Raw genomic sequence first — 20,470 nt, forward strand, 5'->3', positions numbered from 1 at the left:
AAGGGTACTAGAATAGAATTTGGGGGAAAGATGTAAACATCTTTTCTGTTATTTCTTGTACTGCCATCTATAAAAACAACCGTTGTATTCAGTCCACTCAATGAGTACATCTTTTGCACTGCATTCTCAATACTGGGTATTTTTGCCTTTTAAAAAAAGCTTACTACTTTAGTAGGTATGAAATAGTGCCTCCTGGCTGTTTCAGTTTTCCAAATGTTTAATTACTAGCAAGGTTGAACATATTTTCACATGTTGGTTTTTCCTATTTCTTGTGTTCTTCGTGTTCTGACCATCTGTACAATGGGGACTTAGAGATATAAATACAGCACGTGCTTCTTCCTAATCTAATGCCACCCTCGGCTCAGAAATGAGGTATTTTTCACTTGTAGCATGATAACCCTACAATAGAAGTATACCTAACAAATGTAGATAACTTCTCATTTATTAATTCAAATGACATACTTCAACTTCCAGTATTTACCGGACGGTATACCAAACTCTATTTTGTACGAAGTATTTCAAGCATAATAAAGCTTTTTGCGATTTAAGGGCATTCTATAGTAAGTCAGAAACGTAAATCTGTTTTGAAAACTTGTATCTTCATACACAGTATAAATGCTTAGTCCTGCTACAGCACACCTTAATGGAGGAATGAATCTTCGGCTTGGCTGCCCCTCACACCATTTGGCTGGAAAACCTGTTCACTCTGATTTCCGGTTATGCTACAAACCCGACAAGCCTTTGTAACTTAATGCGGGTTACGCGGAGCGAGGCCCCAAACAGGGCCACGGCTGGGTCGGCAGAGGCGGTCCGCACAGCACCAGAACGCCCAGATCCCGTCCGACAGCTCCGCGGGCCAGTCTTCCCGAGCGCTCCGTGACCCTGCCCTTGGCCTCCGGCTCCCTTCCCGGCTTTTCTCAAAACTTGGCCACTCCCCCTCAGCCCACCTCTCAGGCCATTCCGCCTCCAGCAGCCCGGCTTTCGCAGCCTCTTTAAGCCCCTCCCTGTCGGCTGTGCCCTTCCCATCGCTTAGGCCCTGTGGGACCCCGAGATGCCTCTCCTAGGACCCCTCTACCTTAAATCCTCTCCGCGTCTTATTTTTCCCAAACTTTCTCCTGCATTGGCTCCGCTGGAACTCCCCTGCCCCAGTGGCTGGAAAATAGTCTACCCCACTCGCTGCCGGCCACCCTTTCCCCTACTCCCTGGAGGAAGAGCGGACGTTCCACCCATTTCTGGGCTGGGGAGGGGTGCGGTGAATCCTCGGAGCCTATTTTACGACAATGTGCGGCCGTGCGGCGCGGCTGACGGCAACGCCACACTGCTCCTGGAGAGGTCACTCCGGAGACGGCGTTGGTTTTGGGGTGTGGGGGTTGCTGGCACTATGTGGCGCGTCTGTGCTCGACGGGCCCAGAATGCGGCCCCAAGGGCGGGATTCGGGCTTCGGTGGGCGGCCTTGCGGGAGGACCCGGGAGCTCCATGCTTGGCTCCGCGGGCTGGTGCGGGTCCGGCTTGTTGCAGTAGTGGGACCATGGGGTATGGCAGAGTCCGGGCACTCTGCGGCTGGAGCCCCCGCTCGAGGGACACACAGAGGAATCGCCTCCTGCTGCAGCTTTTGGGATCGTCCAGCCGCCGCTGGTATAGCCTGCCCCCGCATCAGAAGGTGAGCCCCAGTCCTGCCCTTCGCGGGACCCCGTTTGTCCTTCAGGGCAGACTTCTTGGCCTCGGAATCCTCCCTCTGAGGCTTCAGTGATCTTCCAACCCCTTCCCAGTGTATGTCTTTTGTCTCTTCTCCAAAACCCAGCCTTGCTGTGGCTCGAGCTTTTTTTTACCTCTCCTGATGTATTTATTCCATTGAAGGAAGAGTTCCAGGCTTCCGTCTCTTGATCTATTCCATTGAAAGAAGAGCTCCAAACCTGAGGCTATTTGTGGAATGTCTGCTGAGTTGTGTGCTCTGCCAGTCCCACGGGACTGTGGAGCAGGAACCCTGTCACTGCAGAGCTGGTGGCAGGAACTCCCTTTCTATCCCCAGTGCCCGGCGTGGGATGGGACTCAGTACACTCTCTGCATTAAATACAATTGAATGAAGCATTAAGCCAGACTGAGAGATAGCGTTTTCTAAATGTAGTGTTTCTCCTTTTTCTCCCCCAGGTTCCGTTGCCCTCTCTTTCCCCCACAATGCAGGCAGGCACCATAGCCCGTTGGGAAAAAAAGGAAGGGGAAAAAATCAATGAGGGTGAACTAATTGCAGAGGTAAGTTATTTAAAACATGGAAATGAGTCAGAAGGAACTGGCTTCGCTCAACTGAGTGTTAGCTTTCCAGATAGGTAATTATCCCTTTTGCTTGAGAAACTTAGATTTTTTTTACAACTTGATATTAGAGAAGGTTGGTTAGGTAAGTTGTCAGCAGCTAGCCAGGCTGATTTTTAACTAATTCCTTTCAGGTCTGTTAATAGAGGCTTTATCTTCACATGACTGTTGAACTGTGTGATTCCAGGCACAGTCTAATAAATTTCATACTGGTAGCATTAAGCCTAAGCTGCTGCTTTGTGTTAAAAGGTTGAAACTGATAAAGCCACTGTTGGGTTTGAGAGCCTGGAGGAGTGTTACATGGCAAAGATACTGGTTGCTGAAGGTACCAGAGATGTTCCAGTTGGAGCGATCATCTGTATCACAGTTGAAAAGTGAGTAGTGCCTTGGTAATTTGTGGAACTTAGGTGCTTAGTGGAGTGTTTTGAGCTAGGATTGAGAAAGGAGGAGTTACAGGCTTCTGAGACTACTTTTGTGGGTGCTAAATCTGCTTTATAAGCTCCTGTACTTACACATTCTTTCTCTTCCATAGGCCTGAGGATATTGAGGCCTTTAAAAATTACACATTGGATTCGTCAGCAGCACCTACCCCACAGGCAGCTACAGCACCAACCCCTGCTGCCCCTGCTTCTCCACCTACACCTTCTGCACAGGCTCCCGGTAGCTCATATCCAACTCACATGCAGGTGAGGCTCAGCCCCCCGGGTGTTCACTCTAGAAAGTTTATTATTCGTTATTTTTCATATATGGCCATCACATCCTGGAAGCTGGCATTAACTATGGCTAGCTCTTGTCATTTGAAAGTAAATAGAGAGTAAAAAAAGAAGAAAGTAAATAGGGATTTAAACATTAAAATTGACAGTTTTATTCCTAGTCATTATTTCTAGGTGTTTGAACTTGGACATTCCTTTAAACTTTCTCAGCCTGAGTATAGTAGGTAGGATAATGCTTGGCATTTCTCATTCAATAACATTGTATTAGGTTTGGAGGATGATTTGTACTAATATCTACTCCTTGTAGTAGAGAGTGTTTAGTGGCCTGTAGTATTGTCCATTGAATAAAAGTCCCCAGTTGATGTTTTCCTTTGACATGTGATGTTTATTTTTTATGAGTGAGTGAACTGGGGGTGCCTGGTGGCTCAGTCGGTAAGCGTCTGACTTTGGCTCAGGTCGTGATCGAAGTGTCCTGGGATGGAGCCCCGCATCGGGCTCCCTTCTTAGCGGGGAGTCTGCCTCTCCCTCCCGCTCTGCTGTTCACTCCGCTTGTGCTCTCTGGCTCTCTCTCTCTGTCAAATAAATAAATAAAATCTTAAAAAAAAAAAAGCACATGAACTAGTCCCATAATATTAATAAATGAGGAAACTGGTGACAAAATGTGTAGAATAGACTAAAGAGTTGAAGGCAGTAAATATAATCGCAGTTGGTTCTGTTAAATAAATCCGTTTCTAAGAAACTGCAGTGGTTTTTTAGGTATTACGGATATCCCATGTATATTCGTGTTTTGGATATTGGAAATTGGCAAAAAGCAACTGGCCTTTTTCTAAAGGATTAAGACTAAAACTTTTCTTTCACTTGGTTTATTTGTAGAAATTTCTGTATAGGAATCATTTTCCTTTTGGGGCATAATATTCTTCTCCCTGGTCTTTTAATAGCCACTTGTGAAGTCTTGTGTGGTGTTCAGGTCACACATTTTGTTTCATCCTGTTCAGTAAACTCTTCTCTTACTACATAAGACACACTTCCTTTCTCTCCCATTTTATGTCTGTGGCTTTGTGTGCAAGCGTTACAGTTGTATTTTAATTATGTTTTAAGATCTGTATCGAGATTATTGGCTCCACTGGTTTTGAAGAAGTAGATGGAGATGACAAATTCTGAACAAGAAAAACGTTTAAAAAATATTTTCTAAGTAGAGTTATGTTTTTCTTGTTTTTCCTCTCTTTCCCAAGACATTAATTGAAATGATTTTCTCTCAGAATAATCCTCTTGCTAACTGATATAAAAAAACTGAGAAGATAGCAAACAAAACCCATAATAACTGGGTAAGCATCCAAATTCAGTGGACACACAAGCCATATGAGTGGCAAAGCAATGTTTCATTGAAATCAGCCAGTCTGATGTTCAGATCTTATTGGGATGGGAGGGACTCTTTCCTTTATTTTTCTTGCAATTGTTAAAATTTTACTTTTTTCTTACCAATTTGGATGCCTTTTTTTTTTCTTGTCTGATTGCTTATGACCAGGACTTCCAATACTATATTGAATGAAAGTGGTGAGAATGGATGATATCCTTACTCCTGATCTTAGAGGGAAAGCTCTCAGTTTCTCACCACTGAGTATGTTATTAGCTGTAGATCGTATAAGGCCTTTATTTTGTTAAGTATGTTCCCTCTATGCCCACTTGGTTGAGAGTTTTTATCGTTTATGGATGTTGTACTTTGTCAGATGCTTTTTTTGCATCTATTGAAATGATCATTTTTTTTTTATCTTTTCTCTTATTAATGTGGTATATCACATTGATTTGTGAATATTGAACCACCCTGGCATCCCTGGAATAAGTCCCTTGATTGTGGTGAATTTTTTAAATGTATTGTTAGATCCAGTTTGCTAATATTTTGTTAAGGATTTTTGCATCTATGTTTATCAGAGACATTGGCCTGTAGTTTGTTTAAATTTGTTATTGGTGGTTTAGGTATCAGGGTTGGCTTTGTAGAATGAATTTAGAACTTTTCTTTCTCTTATTGACTACTCTTCAGATGTTTGGTGGAATTCACCTGGGAAGCCATCTGGTCCTGGACTGTTGTTGGGAGTTTTTTGATTACTGATTCAGTTTCATTGATCAGTCTGTTCAAATTTTCAGTTTCTTCCTGATTTAGTTTTGGAAGGTTATATGTTTTAGTAATTTATCCATTTCTTCTAGGTTGTCCAGTTTGTTGGTGTATAATTTTATATAATCTTTTTATCTTGGAAAGGTATCTGGGAAGTTTAGGAGAAATGCTGTTTCCTCTGAGTGAAAAGATAGATGCTAATACAGAACACAGCAAAATTTTAATGGAATAGTCTAAACCAAGATCATTCTGTGAAAATGAAAAATTCTAGCTTAATCTAAGCGATAAAAAAGATGAAAAGATGCTCTGCTTAGATATGTAATTGAGGAATTAATTTTGACAATCTAGAAAGAAATAGTTCCTAGTTAACCCCTTGCTTTTAACGTTGGTTGGGGGGGGGTGGTCAGAGTATCACTGATATTGTAAATCTTGGGATTTGGAGGGTGATTCAAATGGTAGAGCACTGTTGAGGCACGGATCTTTTGCTCTTATGAGGGCATCAGGCAGATGGGAATTTGGATTGCCAGAGTCACTATCATTCCATAAAACTATTGAAGCTTGCCTAAGTGCCACTGTGTCCAAGGCTTTGTAGTATTAGGCAATAATATGTGTTTGTTTCTACAGGTGGTTCTTCCTGCCCTCTCTCCCACCATGACCATGGGCACAGTTCAGAGATGGGAAAAAAAAGTGGGTGAGAAGCTAAGTGAAGGAGATTTATTGGCAGAGATAGAGACTGACAAGGCCACTATAGGTGAGATTTCTTCAGCTCTTAATGGTTGAGGCACTGAGTTTTCCAATGAGGGAAGAGGATTGCCGTCCTATCCTATAATGAGTGAGTGATAACATGAAAAATTTTAATTTTTGGGATTCATTTCCTGGAATAGACTCTGTCATGACAGAAGTGTATGTAGTGGAATTTGTCAATGCCACACTGCACTCTTAATGAATCAAAGATATGTCAACTTAGAGATGATTTTTATCTAGAGTTTGCTTCTTAGTCTTACTGTGTTACTGAGAAGCTATTTCAGCCCTGCTGTTCTTTAAATTGGACAAGGGAAGAGAAAAGGAAACAGGAGAAAATTCCTTTCTAGGCAGGAAAATAACAAAGAATTTAAAATGACTTTGAGGGAAAACCGACACCAGGGTTTGGATTGCTTTCATAATTTGAGAGTGACTGATAAAATATGTATATACCTGTTCACACAGCATATTGCATTTCCATATATTCCCTTTCTGATTCATTTTTATGCTCAGAACAAAGCCCACCTATTATTTGTGATAATATTTATAGATATTAGTAGATCTATTTGTTTCCTGTCTAGTCCCCAAGGTGCGGTGGGTGATTCTGAGCATCCTTCGCAGTGGTGGCTTTTAGATTGTGTTCTTCAAACCTCATGATTCCTTGATGGCACCGTGAGGCAAAGGAGACTTAGTGAACAGGACTCTGCTTTCCCTGCCCCTCTTCCCAACTTCCACCAGGGCAACTCCTTTTTATTTTTTCGCATATTGTGTTCCAACCAAAAGATTTTATTAGAAGAAAGGATTCTGTTTCTTAGAAACAAACAGAACCCCTTGGTAACAATAGATCTGCTTTGCCTTTTAACTTGGATACTGGAATTGCTATAGAGATGGTATTCTAGAGACCCTGATAGTCACTGGAGAAGTGTTGCCTTTGTCAAATTCTTTATACTCTCTTGTGGCCTTGGAGTCCTTTTTTTTTTTTTTTTAACTTCTTTTATTGGATATTAATTCTTAACTGGAAAACGGAAGTTTTCATCAAAGATATTTTGTCAGGGAGGGGCACAACACAAAAAGCCAAGAGGTCTGCAAGGCAAAAATGGTTCTCTGCATTGTCTTCTTTTAGTTTTACTTTTGTAACACTTCATGTTTGAGTTCTCTTCTCTCTAACACTGTAGAAACCCTAGTAATGCCATGTTTCTTCACACTGAAATATTTAGTTGAATACCAAATATAACCTCTTTGAAAAACTCCAGAGATACTTTTAAGGGCATAATCCCATATCACTGTCAATTCTAGTAGCTCCCTTAATTTAACATCCGTGTGGTTCTGATTTTTATAAAAGTACAGCTGATGCCATATTGGTACAGTTGATTTCATCTTGGAGTCTTGTGGGTCTGCATAGCAGCTTCCCTTAAAGATGTTTTTAAGAAAATGTTTAGAACTAACTACTGTCTAAGTCTCTCATAGTTTTATTTAGCAGTTGTTTATTTAGTATTTACTTTGTCCCAGTTACTGTTTTTAAGTACCTGAAAATTAATAATTTTTATAACATTACTGTGAGGTAGGTATTATTGTAACCCCCACTTCGTAGCTAAAGAAGCTGAGACATAGAGACGTTAACTCACAAAAAGTTATATAGCTAGTTAGAAGAGTTTTTTACTTAAAACTGTGCTTTGGTGGGATAGTAGAGTCCTTTAAATTCCATAATGTTTTTTCTTTCTATTTAAGGTTTTGAAGTACAGGAAGAGGGTTACCTGGCAAAAATCTTGATCCCTGAAGGCACAAGAGATGTCCCTTTAGGAACCCCACTTTGTATCATTGTAGAAAAAGAGGAAGATATACCAGCATTTGCTGACTATAGGCCAACTGAAGTAACTGATTTAAAACCACAAGCACCACCATCTACCCCACCTCCGGTAGGTATGCTTCTAGAATTGAGGTAACACTTACCTTATTCATCTCTAAATTGAGGGATTAGGTTGGATGATATTCTAAGTTCCTTCCAGCTCTCAAGATTCTATAAATGAGATGGTTAGGGGCGCCTGGCTGGCTCAGTTGGTAGAGGCTACAACTCTTGACCTGGGGGATTATGAGTCTGAGCCCCATGTTGGGTGTAGAGATTACTTAAAATATTTTTAAAAACCTTTAAAAAAAAAAAGGAGATAGCTTTTGTGGAGATCTGCAAGGTATGTGGCAGTGCACCATTCCCCCTAATAGTCAGTTGTTGGATCCTTGTAGGTTTTTTTTCTCCCTGCTGTCTTGAGTCCTGCTAAGAACAAAGCCGAGGTGACATGCTCTTTTTTTTGCTTTAGGTATAGATATGCATATGGATGTTACTGTATACAGTTGTTCATGAACAACATAGGGTCTGGGACACCAACTCTGCGAACTTGAAAATCTGTGTATAACTTTGGATTCCGCCCATATTTAACTAATAAACCTACTGGTGGCTGGAAGCCTTACTGACCATGTAGATAGTAGACAGTCAATTAACACATATTTTGTATAGTATATGTATATGATACATGTTATATGCTGTATTCTTAAACCGCAATAGAGAAAATGTTATTAAAATTGTAAGGGAGAGAAAATACGTTTATAGAACTGTGCTGTAAAAAATCCATGTGTAAGTGGGCCTGTGTAGTTCAAACTCGTATTGTTGGAGGGTCAGTTAATCTTTGTTACATTACTGTCAGTACTCTTGGTATTCACTTATGCTGGGTCAAGCTTATTTTTATAATATATTAGAACCTTGACATCACATGGCTTGTTTTGCATAGAAGCTAGTCTTGTCGTTGTATGCTATACAGTATATGCTGTATACCTAAAATGTACTGTATGCACCCCAGGCTGAGATAGCTCTGTGATGAGGCTTCTGTAGGTGTTAGAATCATGTGAGTTTAGACGAAGTACACACTTCTGTCAGAGAAAACTTGATTTCTGACTACCCTACATTTGTGGGGAGGTGGCCAGTAGTAGTTACTTCTTAAGGTACTTTCAACATGGAACTTCCAGCATAATTTATTATTTTGAAATGAGGTTAAGTAAAAACAAAATCATGTTGGTCATGAAAGAGAATGAGAATGAAGACACAGCAAGAGATGAAAGTAAAGAAAGTCTATAACGATATTACATACTGATTAGCAGTGTTAAATCCTACGTCTCTCCATGTTATCAGGGAGTAAGAGAACATGGTTCTTTGACATAAAGTTGTGTTATTACTCTGCATATGCTATATTATGTTGGTTAAGTAGGAAAAATAAGCACAAGATAGAAGTTATTTTGATTTCTTAATAAATGTAAGCTCTTCATCTCTCAGACCAGTCTTTAGTGGTAAATTAATAGTTTGTAACTTTTCTCAAAAGGTGGCCCCTGTTCCTCCAACTCCCCAACCTGTAGCGCCTGCACCTTCAGCCACCCGCCCAGCTACTCCTGCTGGACCTAAGGGAAGGTTGTTTGTTAGCCCACTTGCAAAGAAACTGGCAGCAGAGAAAGGGATTGATCTTACACAAGTAAAAGGTAAGTTTGTCTCTACGGAATGGGGTTGTAAAGATAAAATTTACTGGAGATTTGTTCTTAAGTCCAGAAAGGATAAGTCTGTACAGTCATTTTATTTGGAATGGTACAGAAAAGGATGAAGGAGGGAAGTAATCTCCTTTGTTGCCACCACAGGTAGGGAAACTTAATGTGCCATGTTTAGCTTATCTAGGATCTGCTTATATAATGTGGACAGCCTTTTTTCCCCTCAGTTCATGGGACCTGCTTAATTTTTAGTGCAAGTATAATGTGCTTGTTCAGCAGAGTTGAGTTTTTGGACTTGACTGTGTAATAAGAAATCTCTGTTGCTGCAAGGCTGACTGAATCCAGCAGTGCACAGCGTAAAACAGAAACCTGGGGTGATTTGAAAGACTTTGAATGAAAAAATACAAAACTGAAGTTCCTTGAGGGCAAAGGAAAATGTCTAATTCATATTTTTTTCTCCCCAAAGAGAAAGTATAGCTTACTGATAAGAGAATGAGGTCTTGAATCAGACCATCTGGGGTTTACTTCTGGCTTTATCATCTTCTATGTGTTAAGACTTTAGGTGAATTACTTAACTTGTGTATGTCTGTAGGTGAATTACTTAAACCATCTGCTTTTCCATTTGTGAAACTGAAATAATAATGTATATTAAAACAGGCAAAGGGCTTAGGACAATATTTAGAGTATAATAAAGGGCTTAGGACAATATTTAGAGTATAATAGATACTAAGAAGTTGTAGTTCTGTTCATATTAATATTATCACCTGGCATTTAAATGAATGTTTTTGAACTGAAATGTAATGTAAGGTGATTAGGATACTTACTTGGAGAAGGGGAAATTACTCATCCTGAAGCCTGGTTTGATGGCTACTACTATGTGCTAGTCACTGAATTGCCACATTTAGCATGACATTTCCTTTTTTTTTTAAGATTTTATTTATTTATTTGACAGAGATCACAAGTAGGCAGAGAGGCAGGCAGAGAGAGAGAGGGAGAAGCAGGCTCCCCGCTGAGCAGAGAAGCCTGATGTGGGTCTCGATCCCAGGACCCTGGGATCATGACCTGAGCCGAAGGCAGAGGCTTTAACCCACTGAGCCACCCAGGCGCCCCTAGCATGACATTTCTTGAAATAAGAATTATCATTCATCATTTTTTTGGATATGAAAATACTCTTAAGGGGTCTTGCTTTCTGTTAAGTAGTAAGGTTCCAATTTGAATCTGGTTGTTTCTCCAACTGCCCAGCTGTCGGCACTCAGTGCTGGTTATCATCTCTCTGTTGTCTGTTGTTTTGTGGTTAGAAGGCAAGATAGTCCCAAAGAATAAGAATAGAATATTGTAAATTTTTTGGCCTTCAGAGGATTCTTAACAATATTTGAAGGTGCTTTTTTCCATCTTTATGTTATTTCACTGGTATATTGCCATTTTTTATGTGTATGTGACTAGCATTAGGGACAGCAGTGTAAGTCAGAGTAAATTTTAAGGATAGAGGAGGGACTGGGTTAATAATTATATCCAAAGACTTTAGACAGGTGAAGAAGGATCTTTTATGAGATACTTAGCAACACTGGTGCTGTACCAAAGATATAAGTGGGAAAGTCAGGTAATTAGAGTTAGGCGGTTCATTTACTATTATTTAAACTAATATTCATTGAGTCTTGTCTCTGCATCACTTGTTCATAAGATAGACAAGATTTCAATTTTAGATGCTTATGTTAAGAAAAATAAAGAGTTAAACAGAGAGTACAGCATAGTAGCTAAGAGTATGGGCTCGAGCTAGAATGCTCAGATTTGAACCCCAGCTCTGCTGTACACTACCTGTGTGACTTTTTATGTCTCAGTTTCTTCATTTGTATATAAAAATAATGCCTTCTATGTTGTGAGGGTGAACTAAGTTAACAAACAGTGCCTGTACATAGAAAGCATATACAAGTATTATGGGGACGCCTGGGTGGCTCAGTGGTTAAAGCCTCTGCCTTCGGCTCGGGTCATGATCCCAGGGTCCTGGGATCGAGCCCCGCGCATCAGGCTCTCTGCTCAGCGGGGAGCCTGCTTCCCCCTCTCTCTCTGCCTGCCTCTCTGCCTACTTGTGATCTCTCTATCAAATAAATGGATAGAATCTTTAAAAAAAAAAATAGAAAGCATATATAAGTATTAGCTATAATAATGAAAATAACTTGTGATTACCTAGGATGATCCAAATGTTGAGAGAATAAACCAAGTGATACACTGTTGAGGGACAGTGTGACTATGTGCAGCCTGACTGCTGTTAGATATGGTGGTTGGGGAAGATCTTTCTGATGAGGTGACACTTGATCCAACCTGAAAGATGAGAAGGAGCCAGCTGTGAACCAGCCGTGTGAAGAACTGGGGACAGAGAGACCAGTACTACATAATCTGAAGTGGGAGAGAGTTTGCCATGTTTGAGGAACATAAAGGAGGCCGGTGTTAATGGAGCGTAGCAAACAGAGGGTCTAGTGGCAGGCGGTGGTGAGGTTGGAAAGAAACATAGGGGTGAGAACAACGACTTGACAGGTCATGGTAGAATTTGAATTTTATTTAAAGCACAGCAGGAGGCCACTAAAGGATTAAAACAAGGAAGTGACATAAAATGATTTACAAAAAGATCATTTTGGTGGCTTTGTGCAAATGGGTTAAATGAAAGCCAAGATTAAGATGCTGTTAAGATGCAGTTGCTAGAACCGAAGTGGTGACTTAGACAAGCATGGTCAGAGTGGAAATGGAAAGAAATGAGAGCTTCGAGATATATTTTTGATGGAATCAACAGAACTTAGTCAAGGATGATACATGGGGACTTGACAGCAGTTATTTCAAGACAGAGGTGTGCTGGAAGCCTGTCTGGGCAGACTGAAAAGGAGAAAATGGATGGAGAAGTGGAAACAGCATTGTGGACATTTGTTCAAAAAGCTTTGCTATGGAGGGTAGGAGCTAGGATGGTGGTAGGTGGACCCTAGGCTTGTCTTATCCCTGGAGTACAGCTAGATACAGCCGATCATTCTGAATATCCAAGAAATCAACGTGAGGACTGATAGAACAAACTGTGCAACCAGACGGAGAGAAGAGGCAGCATTAAGGATAGTAGGAAGCGAGGAGATGTGGTTTTGGGGAGAAACATCATGGGTACTGCAGAGGGGAGCCGTGGTTGTGAAGAGAGGCAAGAGAACGGAGTGCACAGGGATACATACAAGGGGAATACTTTCCCAAAGCCATTGGCTGGAAAAACGAGAGGGGCTGATTTTCATGAGTTTTTGCGACCAGCGGGGCTCAAAGACTGGAGTTTTGAGGTCTACAGTCTTGGCTAGGATAGACACCTGAGAACACTGCCCTGTTCTTGGACAGCAGGCAGGCAAGCAGCCCCAGGGCCAGTGGTGCGATCTGAGGATCTCCTAAGGCACATGGAGAGATGCTTGTTAGCTCTTGGAGTGCATCTCTGAGACGTGGCGTTACCTCTATGGGAAGAAAAAGAGCCAGCCGCTGCCATTTCCCTCCCCTACTCCTCAGCATAAACCAACTTCAGTAAATAGCACAGTGCCAGCGCTTGCTGTGTAACCCTCTTACACCAAGTCCCATCCCCCTGTGCTCTGCTGGTACTGCGTTTCTCAGGCAAGTGCACCTAAGAACCAGTGCAACAGGTCCCTTCCTCAGAGATCAGCAGAGACACTCTCACGTACCCTATCTCCTGACCATAGAGTTCTGCAAAGGTTCAGTTCTAGTAACATCAGGTAGCATCAGGTCTTATTTAACAAATGGATCAGAGCACACCTAGTTGAAACTCGCTGTACCCCGACCAAGGTCCAAACACTGCCCTCTGCAGGCAAGGATTGATGGATAGAGCAGCCAACAAACACACAGCAGCAGAGTGCATGCAGCACACTAGAGACACTCCTTGAAGTGCCAGGCCCTGGGCGCACTGTATGACCTCTTCTTAAAGCCATTACTCTCTGGAGCAGGAAATATAACAGGCTTTTCTAACACACACAAGACAGAGACCTAGACAAAATGCAGAGATGGAGGAATTCATCCCAAAAGAAAGAACGAGAAAAGGTCACGGCCAGAGATCTAATCAAAACAGATACAGGGGCACCCTTGTGGCTCAGTGGGTTAAGCCTCTGCTGTTCAGCTCAGGTCATGATCTCAGGGTCCTGTCTGCTCAGCAGGGAGCCTGCTTCCCCCACCCCCTCTGCCTGCCTCTCTGCCTACTTGTGATCTCCCTCTCTGTGTTAAATAAATAAAATCTTTAAAACAAACAAACAAACAAAAACAGATATAAATAATATGCCTGATGGAGAATTTAAAACCACAATCGTAAGGATACTTGCTGGGCTTGAGAAAAGCATGGAAAACATCAGGGATGGGGCACGTGGGTGGGTCAGGTCATGATCTTAGGGTCCTGGGATCGAATCCCGCATCTGGCTCCCTGCTTGGCGGGAAGTCTGCTTTTCCCTCTCCCTCTCTCGCTGCCTTTCTCTCTCTCTCTCTCTCTCTCTCTCTCTCTCTCTGCCAAATAAATAAATAATTAATTAATTAAAAAAAATCAGGGAGACCCTGACTGCAGATGTAAAAGTTAAAAAAACAATCAGGCAGAAATGAAAAATGGAGTAACTGAGATTCAAAACCAGGTGGATGGAATGACCACTAGGATAGAAGAGGCAGAAGGATGAGTAAGTGATACAGAAGTTAGAATTATGGAAAATAATGAAGCTGAACAAAAGAATGATGGATCATAAGCGTGGACTTAGGGAACTCAGTGACTCAATCAAACATAGTAACATTCATATCATAGGAGTCCCTGAAGAAGAAGGGAGAAAAGGGCAGAAGTTTTGAGGAAATGATAGCTAAAAACTTCTGTAGACAGGGGAACAAAACAGACATCCATATCTAGGAGACACAGAGAACTCCCATGAAAATCAACAAAAGCCAGCCAATTCCAAGACATACTGTAGTTAAATTCGCAAAATATAGTGATTAAAAAAAAAAGTCCTAAAAGCAACAAGACAATAGAAGTCCCTAACTTACAAGAAAAGACCCCTAAGGTTAGCTGAAGATTTCTCCACAGAAATTTGGCAGGCCAAAAGGCAGTCGCATGATATATTCCACATTCTGGGGGTGCCTGGGTGGCTCAGTGGGTTAAAGCCTCTGCCTTCGGCTCAGGTCATGATCCCAGGGTCCTGGGATCGAACCCTGCATTGGGCTCCCTGCTCAGCGGGGAGTCTGCTTCCCCCTTACTCTCTGCCTGCAGCTCTGCCTACTTATGCTCTCTCTCTGTCAAATAAATAAATAAAAATATTTTTTTAAAAACCCTCAAGAAGTAGGGGTAGAGGAAACATACCTCAACATCAAAAAGTCCATACATGAAAAATCCACAGCTCATATCGTCTCCGGTGGGGAACAGCTGAGAGCTTTTTCCTCTACAGTCAGGAACAAGACACGTCCATTCTCACCATTGGAAGTCCTAGCCTCAGTGATCAGACAACAAAGAGAAAAAGAAAGAAAAACAATTCCCACATTGGCAGGGAAGAAGTAAAACTGCCACTATTTACAGATGTTACGATTTTCTATCTAAAAAACCCAAAAAACTCCACCAGAATTCTTCTAGAACTGATACATGATTTCAGTAACATCACAGCATACAATATCAACATAGAGAAATCTGTTGCATTTCTATACACCAATAATAATGCAGCAGAAAGAGAAATCAAGGAATCAATTCCATTTACAGTTACACCAAAAACTGTAAGATATGTAGGAATAAACCTAACTATAGAAGTAAAAGATCTGTTCTTTGAAAACTGTAAAACACCGATGAATGAAATTGAAGATGACACAAAGAAATGGAAAAAGATTCCTATCTCAGGTTTGTGGCTCTGAATTTAGAGTATAATCAGTCAGCTAAGTGTACTTTTTTCTTTTTCTTTAAGTAGGCTCCATGCAGGGCATGAGGCAAGGCTTGAACTCCCAACTCTGAGATAAATCCAGAGCTGACATTGAAAGTCAGATGCTTAATTGACTCAGCTATGGAGGCGCCCCTGTGTGTGTACTTTTTTGTCCCCAGCGGCATTAAGCTGTTCTGATGTTGGCATTGAGAAGACAGACACTTTAGAGTTTGACCAGGGAATAAGTTTAACCACGATCCACAGTGTAAGCGGAGTGAGGAAGAAGAGAGGATGATAGGAAAATGATGGATGATGAGAGCAGTCGAGGCAGTGGAGTGGGGGTCTTGACGAGGTTGAAGAAGTTTTGCAGTAGGAGGGAACGGTTTAGAATAAGTGAGTTGAGAGGATCAGTGATTGTGTGTTGTTTTCTGACCGCCATCTCTGTCACCAGATATGTCTTTCCCACACCAACACTCAGTTCTCTGCCATCACCTGGGTGTCGTACTTGAATTCTGTTCTGACACTAACGCTCCAGAATTAACATCGGGCTCCACAGGGTTAAGGACTCAGTCCCACAAGACTGCCCCTCTGTTTTGTTTTTTGTTTGCTTTAGATTTTATTTTTTTGACAGAGAGAGAGAGACAGTGAGAGAGGGAACACGAAACACAAGCTGGGGGAGTGGGAGAGGAAGAAGCAGGCTTCCCACTAAGCGGGGAGCCAGAGGCAGGGCTTGATCCCAGGACCCTGGGGTCATGACCTGAACCGAAGGCAGACGCTTAATGAGCGAGCCACCCAGGCGCCCCAGACTGCCCCGACTTCTGATGCCAGTTGCAAGTCCTGGGGACCACCCATACTTCTGACCCACTGGCTGTAAGTCAGCAGTTCCCAAGATCCCTGCTTCAAGTGTACGAATTCACTAGAATGACACACAGAACTCCGGAAAGCACTGTGTGTGCCATTACCAGTTTATTGTAAAGGATACCACACAGGAGTGGTCAGTAGAAGAGATGCACAGGGCAAGGGTTGTAGGGGAGATGGGAGCAGAGCTTCCATGCCTTCTCGGGGAGTACCACCCTCCCAGCACACTGATGTGTTCACCAATCCAGAAGCTCCAAATCTTGTTTTTAAAAGAGTTTTTTTGGAGGTTTCTGTAAGAAGAGTGGTTTTATACACACACACACACACACACACACACACACACATATATTTAAATATTTTATTTATTTATTTGAGGGAGAGAGATCACATGTAGGCAGAGAGGCAGGCACAGAGAGAGAGGAGGAAGCAGCCCTGCTAAGCAGAGACCCAGATGCGGTGCTTGATCCCAGGACCCTGAGATCATGACCTGAGCTGAAGGCAGAGGCCTAACCCACTGAGCCACCCAGGCACTCCAAAAGAGTGGTTATTTAAATCCTTGGCCATGAGTTGTTAAACTCAGTCTCCAGTCTCCCTGCCCTCCTTGCAGAGACAGATGACTTAGCAAATGTGACCAAAATGTAATCATTTGGGGAGAAACTGTTTTAAAGCCTACACCCTAATAATCAGAGTTTGATTTGTCTCATAGCTACTCCTAGATGTTTCCTATTTATTTGAAGCAAAGCACTTTCACATCACTATCCCATTTTATCCTCACAACCTTCCTTTGAGCAGGGGCTGATAGTGTATCTTTAAACTACAGGTGAGACTAAAGACCAGCAGAGATTAAGTGACTCTAGTCTTTTAATTTATATTTGACGACAACCCTACATTTTTTACTCTTTGTCTGCTGTTCTTCCCTTTAAACCATATTGCTTTATGATGGCCTGTTGTGCCTTCTTCGTGAGATAGGCAAAAAGACTTAAAGGATTTCAGCTGACTCCTGGTAGGAAATTCCTGTGGGTGGCTAAAACCCAACCCAAGGCAGGTGATACTGCAGGTTTCCTTCTCTCGAGGGCCTGTGGCAGATCTGCCTTGGTGGTAAAGGGAGGTCATGGTTTCTGTTGTTTATAAAGGCGGGGTATCTAATAGGGGTACTGCTACCTCTGTTCTAGAGCTCCGGGCGAGGATAAACACAATCGTAGCCAACTCGTTTTTCATAATGAAGGAAAGGAGTTGGGATGAACTGCATACAACGAGACTCCTTTTAAAAGTCTGCCTTGGGGGAAGATGAATCAATTTGACCAAATTTTTTCTAGAAGTGGGCCAGTGTAAAAGGTATTTTAATAACTAAATTCTGAATCTCCTTAGAATTAAGGTTCAGGATTATCTGTTTGGGTCTGAAGTTAAACCTGATTGGTTGTGGTTGGGAAGAGGAAGGAATTAAGTGAAAATAAGAGCAACCCCTTCGTGAGAGGATTTGAAGATCTTTCCTTGTGTGAAGGATTTGAAGGTCTTTCCCTGCACATACGTCATTCCCAGTGTCTGACACAGGCCAGTTAGAGCCTCGGCCACTACAAGAAAGCTCTAAATGATGGAGACCGCACAAGGAAGGAGTGATTCTGAAGATGAGATCATTGCACTTGAGTTACTGAAGCTATCTTGGGGTGAAAAAAATGAACTTGCCTAATTTGCCCGAAACAATTGTTTTTGTACCTTCTGACTTTGTACAAAAGGAGATCTTCATGATCAAGTGACTCTAGAAACCAAATGAGATCCATTTCAAAGTTCAGAAAGGGATTTTCAGAGGTGACTAAGAGAGGAGGCAGCCAGACTTGGGGAAGTATAAACTGTACTTAGCATTATCCATATGTCAGTATTTTCCAGTTTAAATGTAAGGAACATGAAAAGATGAAGTACAGCTTCGGTAAAACTCTTAAAAGAGAAGTACTTAACAACGAATATTTGCTGTAGTTGAAAAGAACCAGTACAGATCAAATGGGAGCACTCTGTGTGAATTATAATTAAAAACTGACAAGAGCTGCTGTCTTAGGGAGAGTTCAGGTGCAGGGGTAAGGCAGTGACCCCTTCAGAGGGCCTTTGGAGAACCCTTAGGAACTTGCACTTCAGGATCATAGTGTTGATCTCCTGGAGGAACCAGCGGTCTGCTCTCACATGTGATATTTATGCATCTCTTCCAGGCACGGGACCAGAAGGCAGAATCATCAAGAAGGACATCGACTCTTTCGTGCCTACTAAAGCTGCTCCTGTGAGTTAGACTTGGCTTTTTTGTTTTGTTTTGCTTTTGGTAGTTCGTTCCTGCAAAATGTGCTGTCGAACCTCTTTGACCCTTTTGTACATTACTTAGGATTGGAATAGCTTAACCAGAATTGGGTTTTCTTTCGTCTGATTTCACTGGCTAGCAATTTTTAGATATGACTGTGCTGTCACACAGCACACAAAAGGAAAGATGATATGCTACATGGACATGCATTCCAGTACCATTTCAGTAGTGGTACTAAATTTTTCCTAACAGATCCTCTCCTCTTCCTGCAGGTCCTACTTTTAAGTGCATGCTTACAAGTTGGTTGACTAGAGTTTGAGTTTTATGTAGTTAATTATTCCACACAGGGAGTAAATGCATACAGCCAACCAACTTCTTTTTGGTTGGTTAAAGTGTTAAGATAATTAGTTTAAAGGAAAGAAAATGATTTACTTAGGTGTTTGCTTTATTTATTTATTTTTAAAAAGATATTTTTTATTTATTTGAGAGAGAGGGAGGGAGAGAGAGAAAGCATGAGTGGGGAGGAGAGGGAGAAGTAGGCTCCCTGCAGGCTCTCTGTGAGTAGGGAGCCCGTTGCAGGGCTCGATCCCAGGACCCTGGGATCATGACCTGAGCCAAAGGCAGAGGCTAAACAGACTGAGCCACTCAGGCACCCCTAGATGTTTGTTTTAAAATGAAAGATTTGGGGTATCTGGGTGGCTCAATTGGTTGAGCGTCTGCCTTTGGCTCAGATCATGATCCCAGAGTCCTGGGATCAAGCCCTGAGTCAGGCTTCTTGCTCAGCAGGGAGACTGCCTCTCCCTCTCCCTCTCCCCCTGCTTATGCCTGCTTTCTCTCTTTCTCTGTCAAATAAATAAATAAAATCTTTAAAATAAATAAGTAAATGAAAGATTCTTCGTTGTTTTTTCTTAATACTGTTCATAGAAGTAAATTATTATCTTGTTTTATGTTTATCTCTAATCCTTTCAATTTAAGAATGCTTTGATTGCTTTTCTTGAAGGTAATTTTGCAAATACAAAATTATTTTGATGAACTAATCATTGAACAAAGAAAAATGATACTTAAAACTTCATCACAATTCTAAGTATAAAAATTGAAAGCAGACAGTACAAATCTGAGTCCCTTTTGTTCCCTTGGGATAGAAATAACTATTTTCTATAATCCTTCTATTAAAAAAATTTTTTTTAAAGATTTATTTACTTATTTGTCAGAGAGAGAGAGAGCGTGTGCACAAGCGGGGAAGAGGCAGGCAGAGGGAGAAGCAGGCTCCCCTTGAGCAGGGAGCTCTGTCCTAGGAGCCCGGGATCATGACCTGAGCCGAAGGCAAATGCCCAGCTCACTGAGCCACCCAGGCATCCCTATTTTCTATACGCCTTTTAACATTTACTTTGTCACCTGTAAGAGTCACTAGCTTGCATCTGTTGCATATGCCAGGATTGAGCCACAGGTACTGAGAGCTTTTGTACTTCCCCTATAGGCTCCAGCAGCTGCTGTGCCTGCCGCGGCTCCAGGAGTGGCACCCGTTCCTACAGGTGTCTTCACAGACGTCCCCATCAGCAACATTCGTCGTGTAAGAGTGTTACCCTGAATCTGCAACCAGAGCTGTGGGGGGCATCTTTACTCTGATTATTCTATTGCATCTACAGTTTGAAGCGCTAGCAGAGACTTTTTTTAGTTGGGAATCTTAGATGCCTAGTTTAAGATGTTTGGTTTGGCTGATTACATACTTGGGATAAACAAACACTGCTCTGATTGGATACTCCTAGAAGGAGCCTGGGTTCTGGTACATGTGCCAGTTCCATATTCCAGTTCTTGTAATGCTTGAGGTGACCATTACCAGGGAGAAAGGTAAAGGGGCAGAGTGAGCCCTGCATTAGGTAAAGCTTCACCTGAGCTAAGTTAAATGATGTTTTGATCTCTTTGTTTTCAGGTTATTGCACAGCGGTTAATGCAGTCTAAGCAAACCATACCTCATTATTACCTTTCCATTGATGTAAATATGGGAGAAGTTTTGTTGGTACGGAAAGAACTTAATAAGGTAAAAGGT

The 20,470-nt window shown here is 41.9% G+C and overlaps 1 protein-coding gene across 1 annotated transcript in view; it reads left to right on the plus strand.

The window, feature by feature from the left end:
* Positions 1 to 1,294: 1,294 nt before the first annotated feature.
* The window catches only part of DLAT (dihydrolipoamide S-acetyltransferase), a 28,055-nt gene continuing 8,879 nt past the window's right edge, over positions 1,295 to 20,470 (plus strand). Inside the window, exons 1-10 of the mRNA XM_032838341.1 lie at positions 1,295 to 1,660; positions 2,149 to 2,250; positions 2,557 to 2,681; positions 2,840 to 2,993; positions 5,755 to 5,881; positions 7,600 to 7,787; positions 9,237 to 9,390; positions 18,341 to 18,408; positions 19,901 to 19,993; positions 20,354 to 20,461. Of these exons, the coding sequence (XP_032694232.1) occupies positions 1,382 to 1,660; positions 2,149 to 2,250; positions 2,557 to 2,681; positions 2,840 to 2,993; positions 5,755 to 5,881; positions 7,600 to 7,787; positions 9,237 to 9,390; positions 18,341 to 18,408; positions 19,901 to 19,993; positions 20,354 to 20,461 (1,398 nt within the window). The 5' untranslated portion in view covers positions 1,295 to 1,381. The remainder of the gene's footprint in view (positions 1,661 to 2,148; positions 2,251 to 2,556; positions 2,682 to 2,839; positions 2,994 to 5,754; positions 5,882 to 7,599; positions 7,788 to 9,236; positions 9,391 to 18,340; positions 18,409 to 19,900; positions 19,994 to 20,353; positions 20,462 to 20,470) is intronic.

This window comes from Lontra canadensis, unplaced genomic scaffold (assembly GCF_010015895.1).
Source record: "Lontra canadensis isolate GAN:19392208 unplaced genomic scaffold, GSC_riverotter_1.0 scaffold104, whole genome shotgun sequence".
NCBI classification, from domain to species: domain Eukaryota; kingdom Metazoa; phylum Chordata; class Mammalia; order Carnivora; family Mustelidae; genus Lontra; species Lontra canadensis.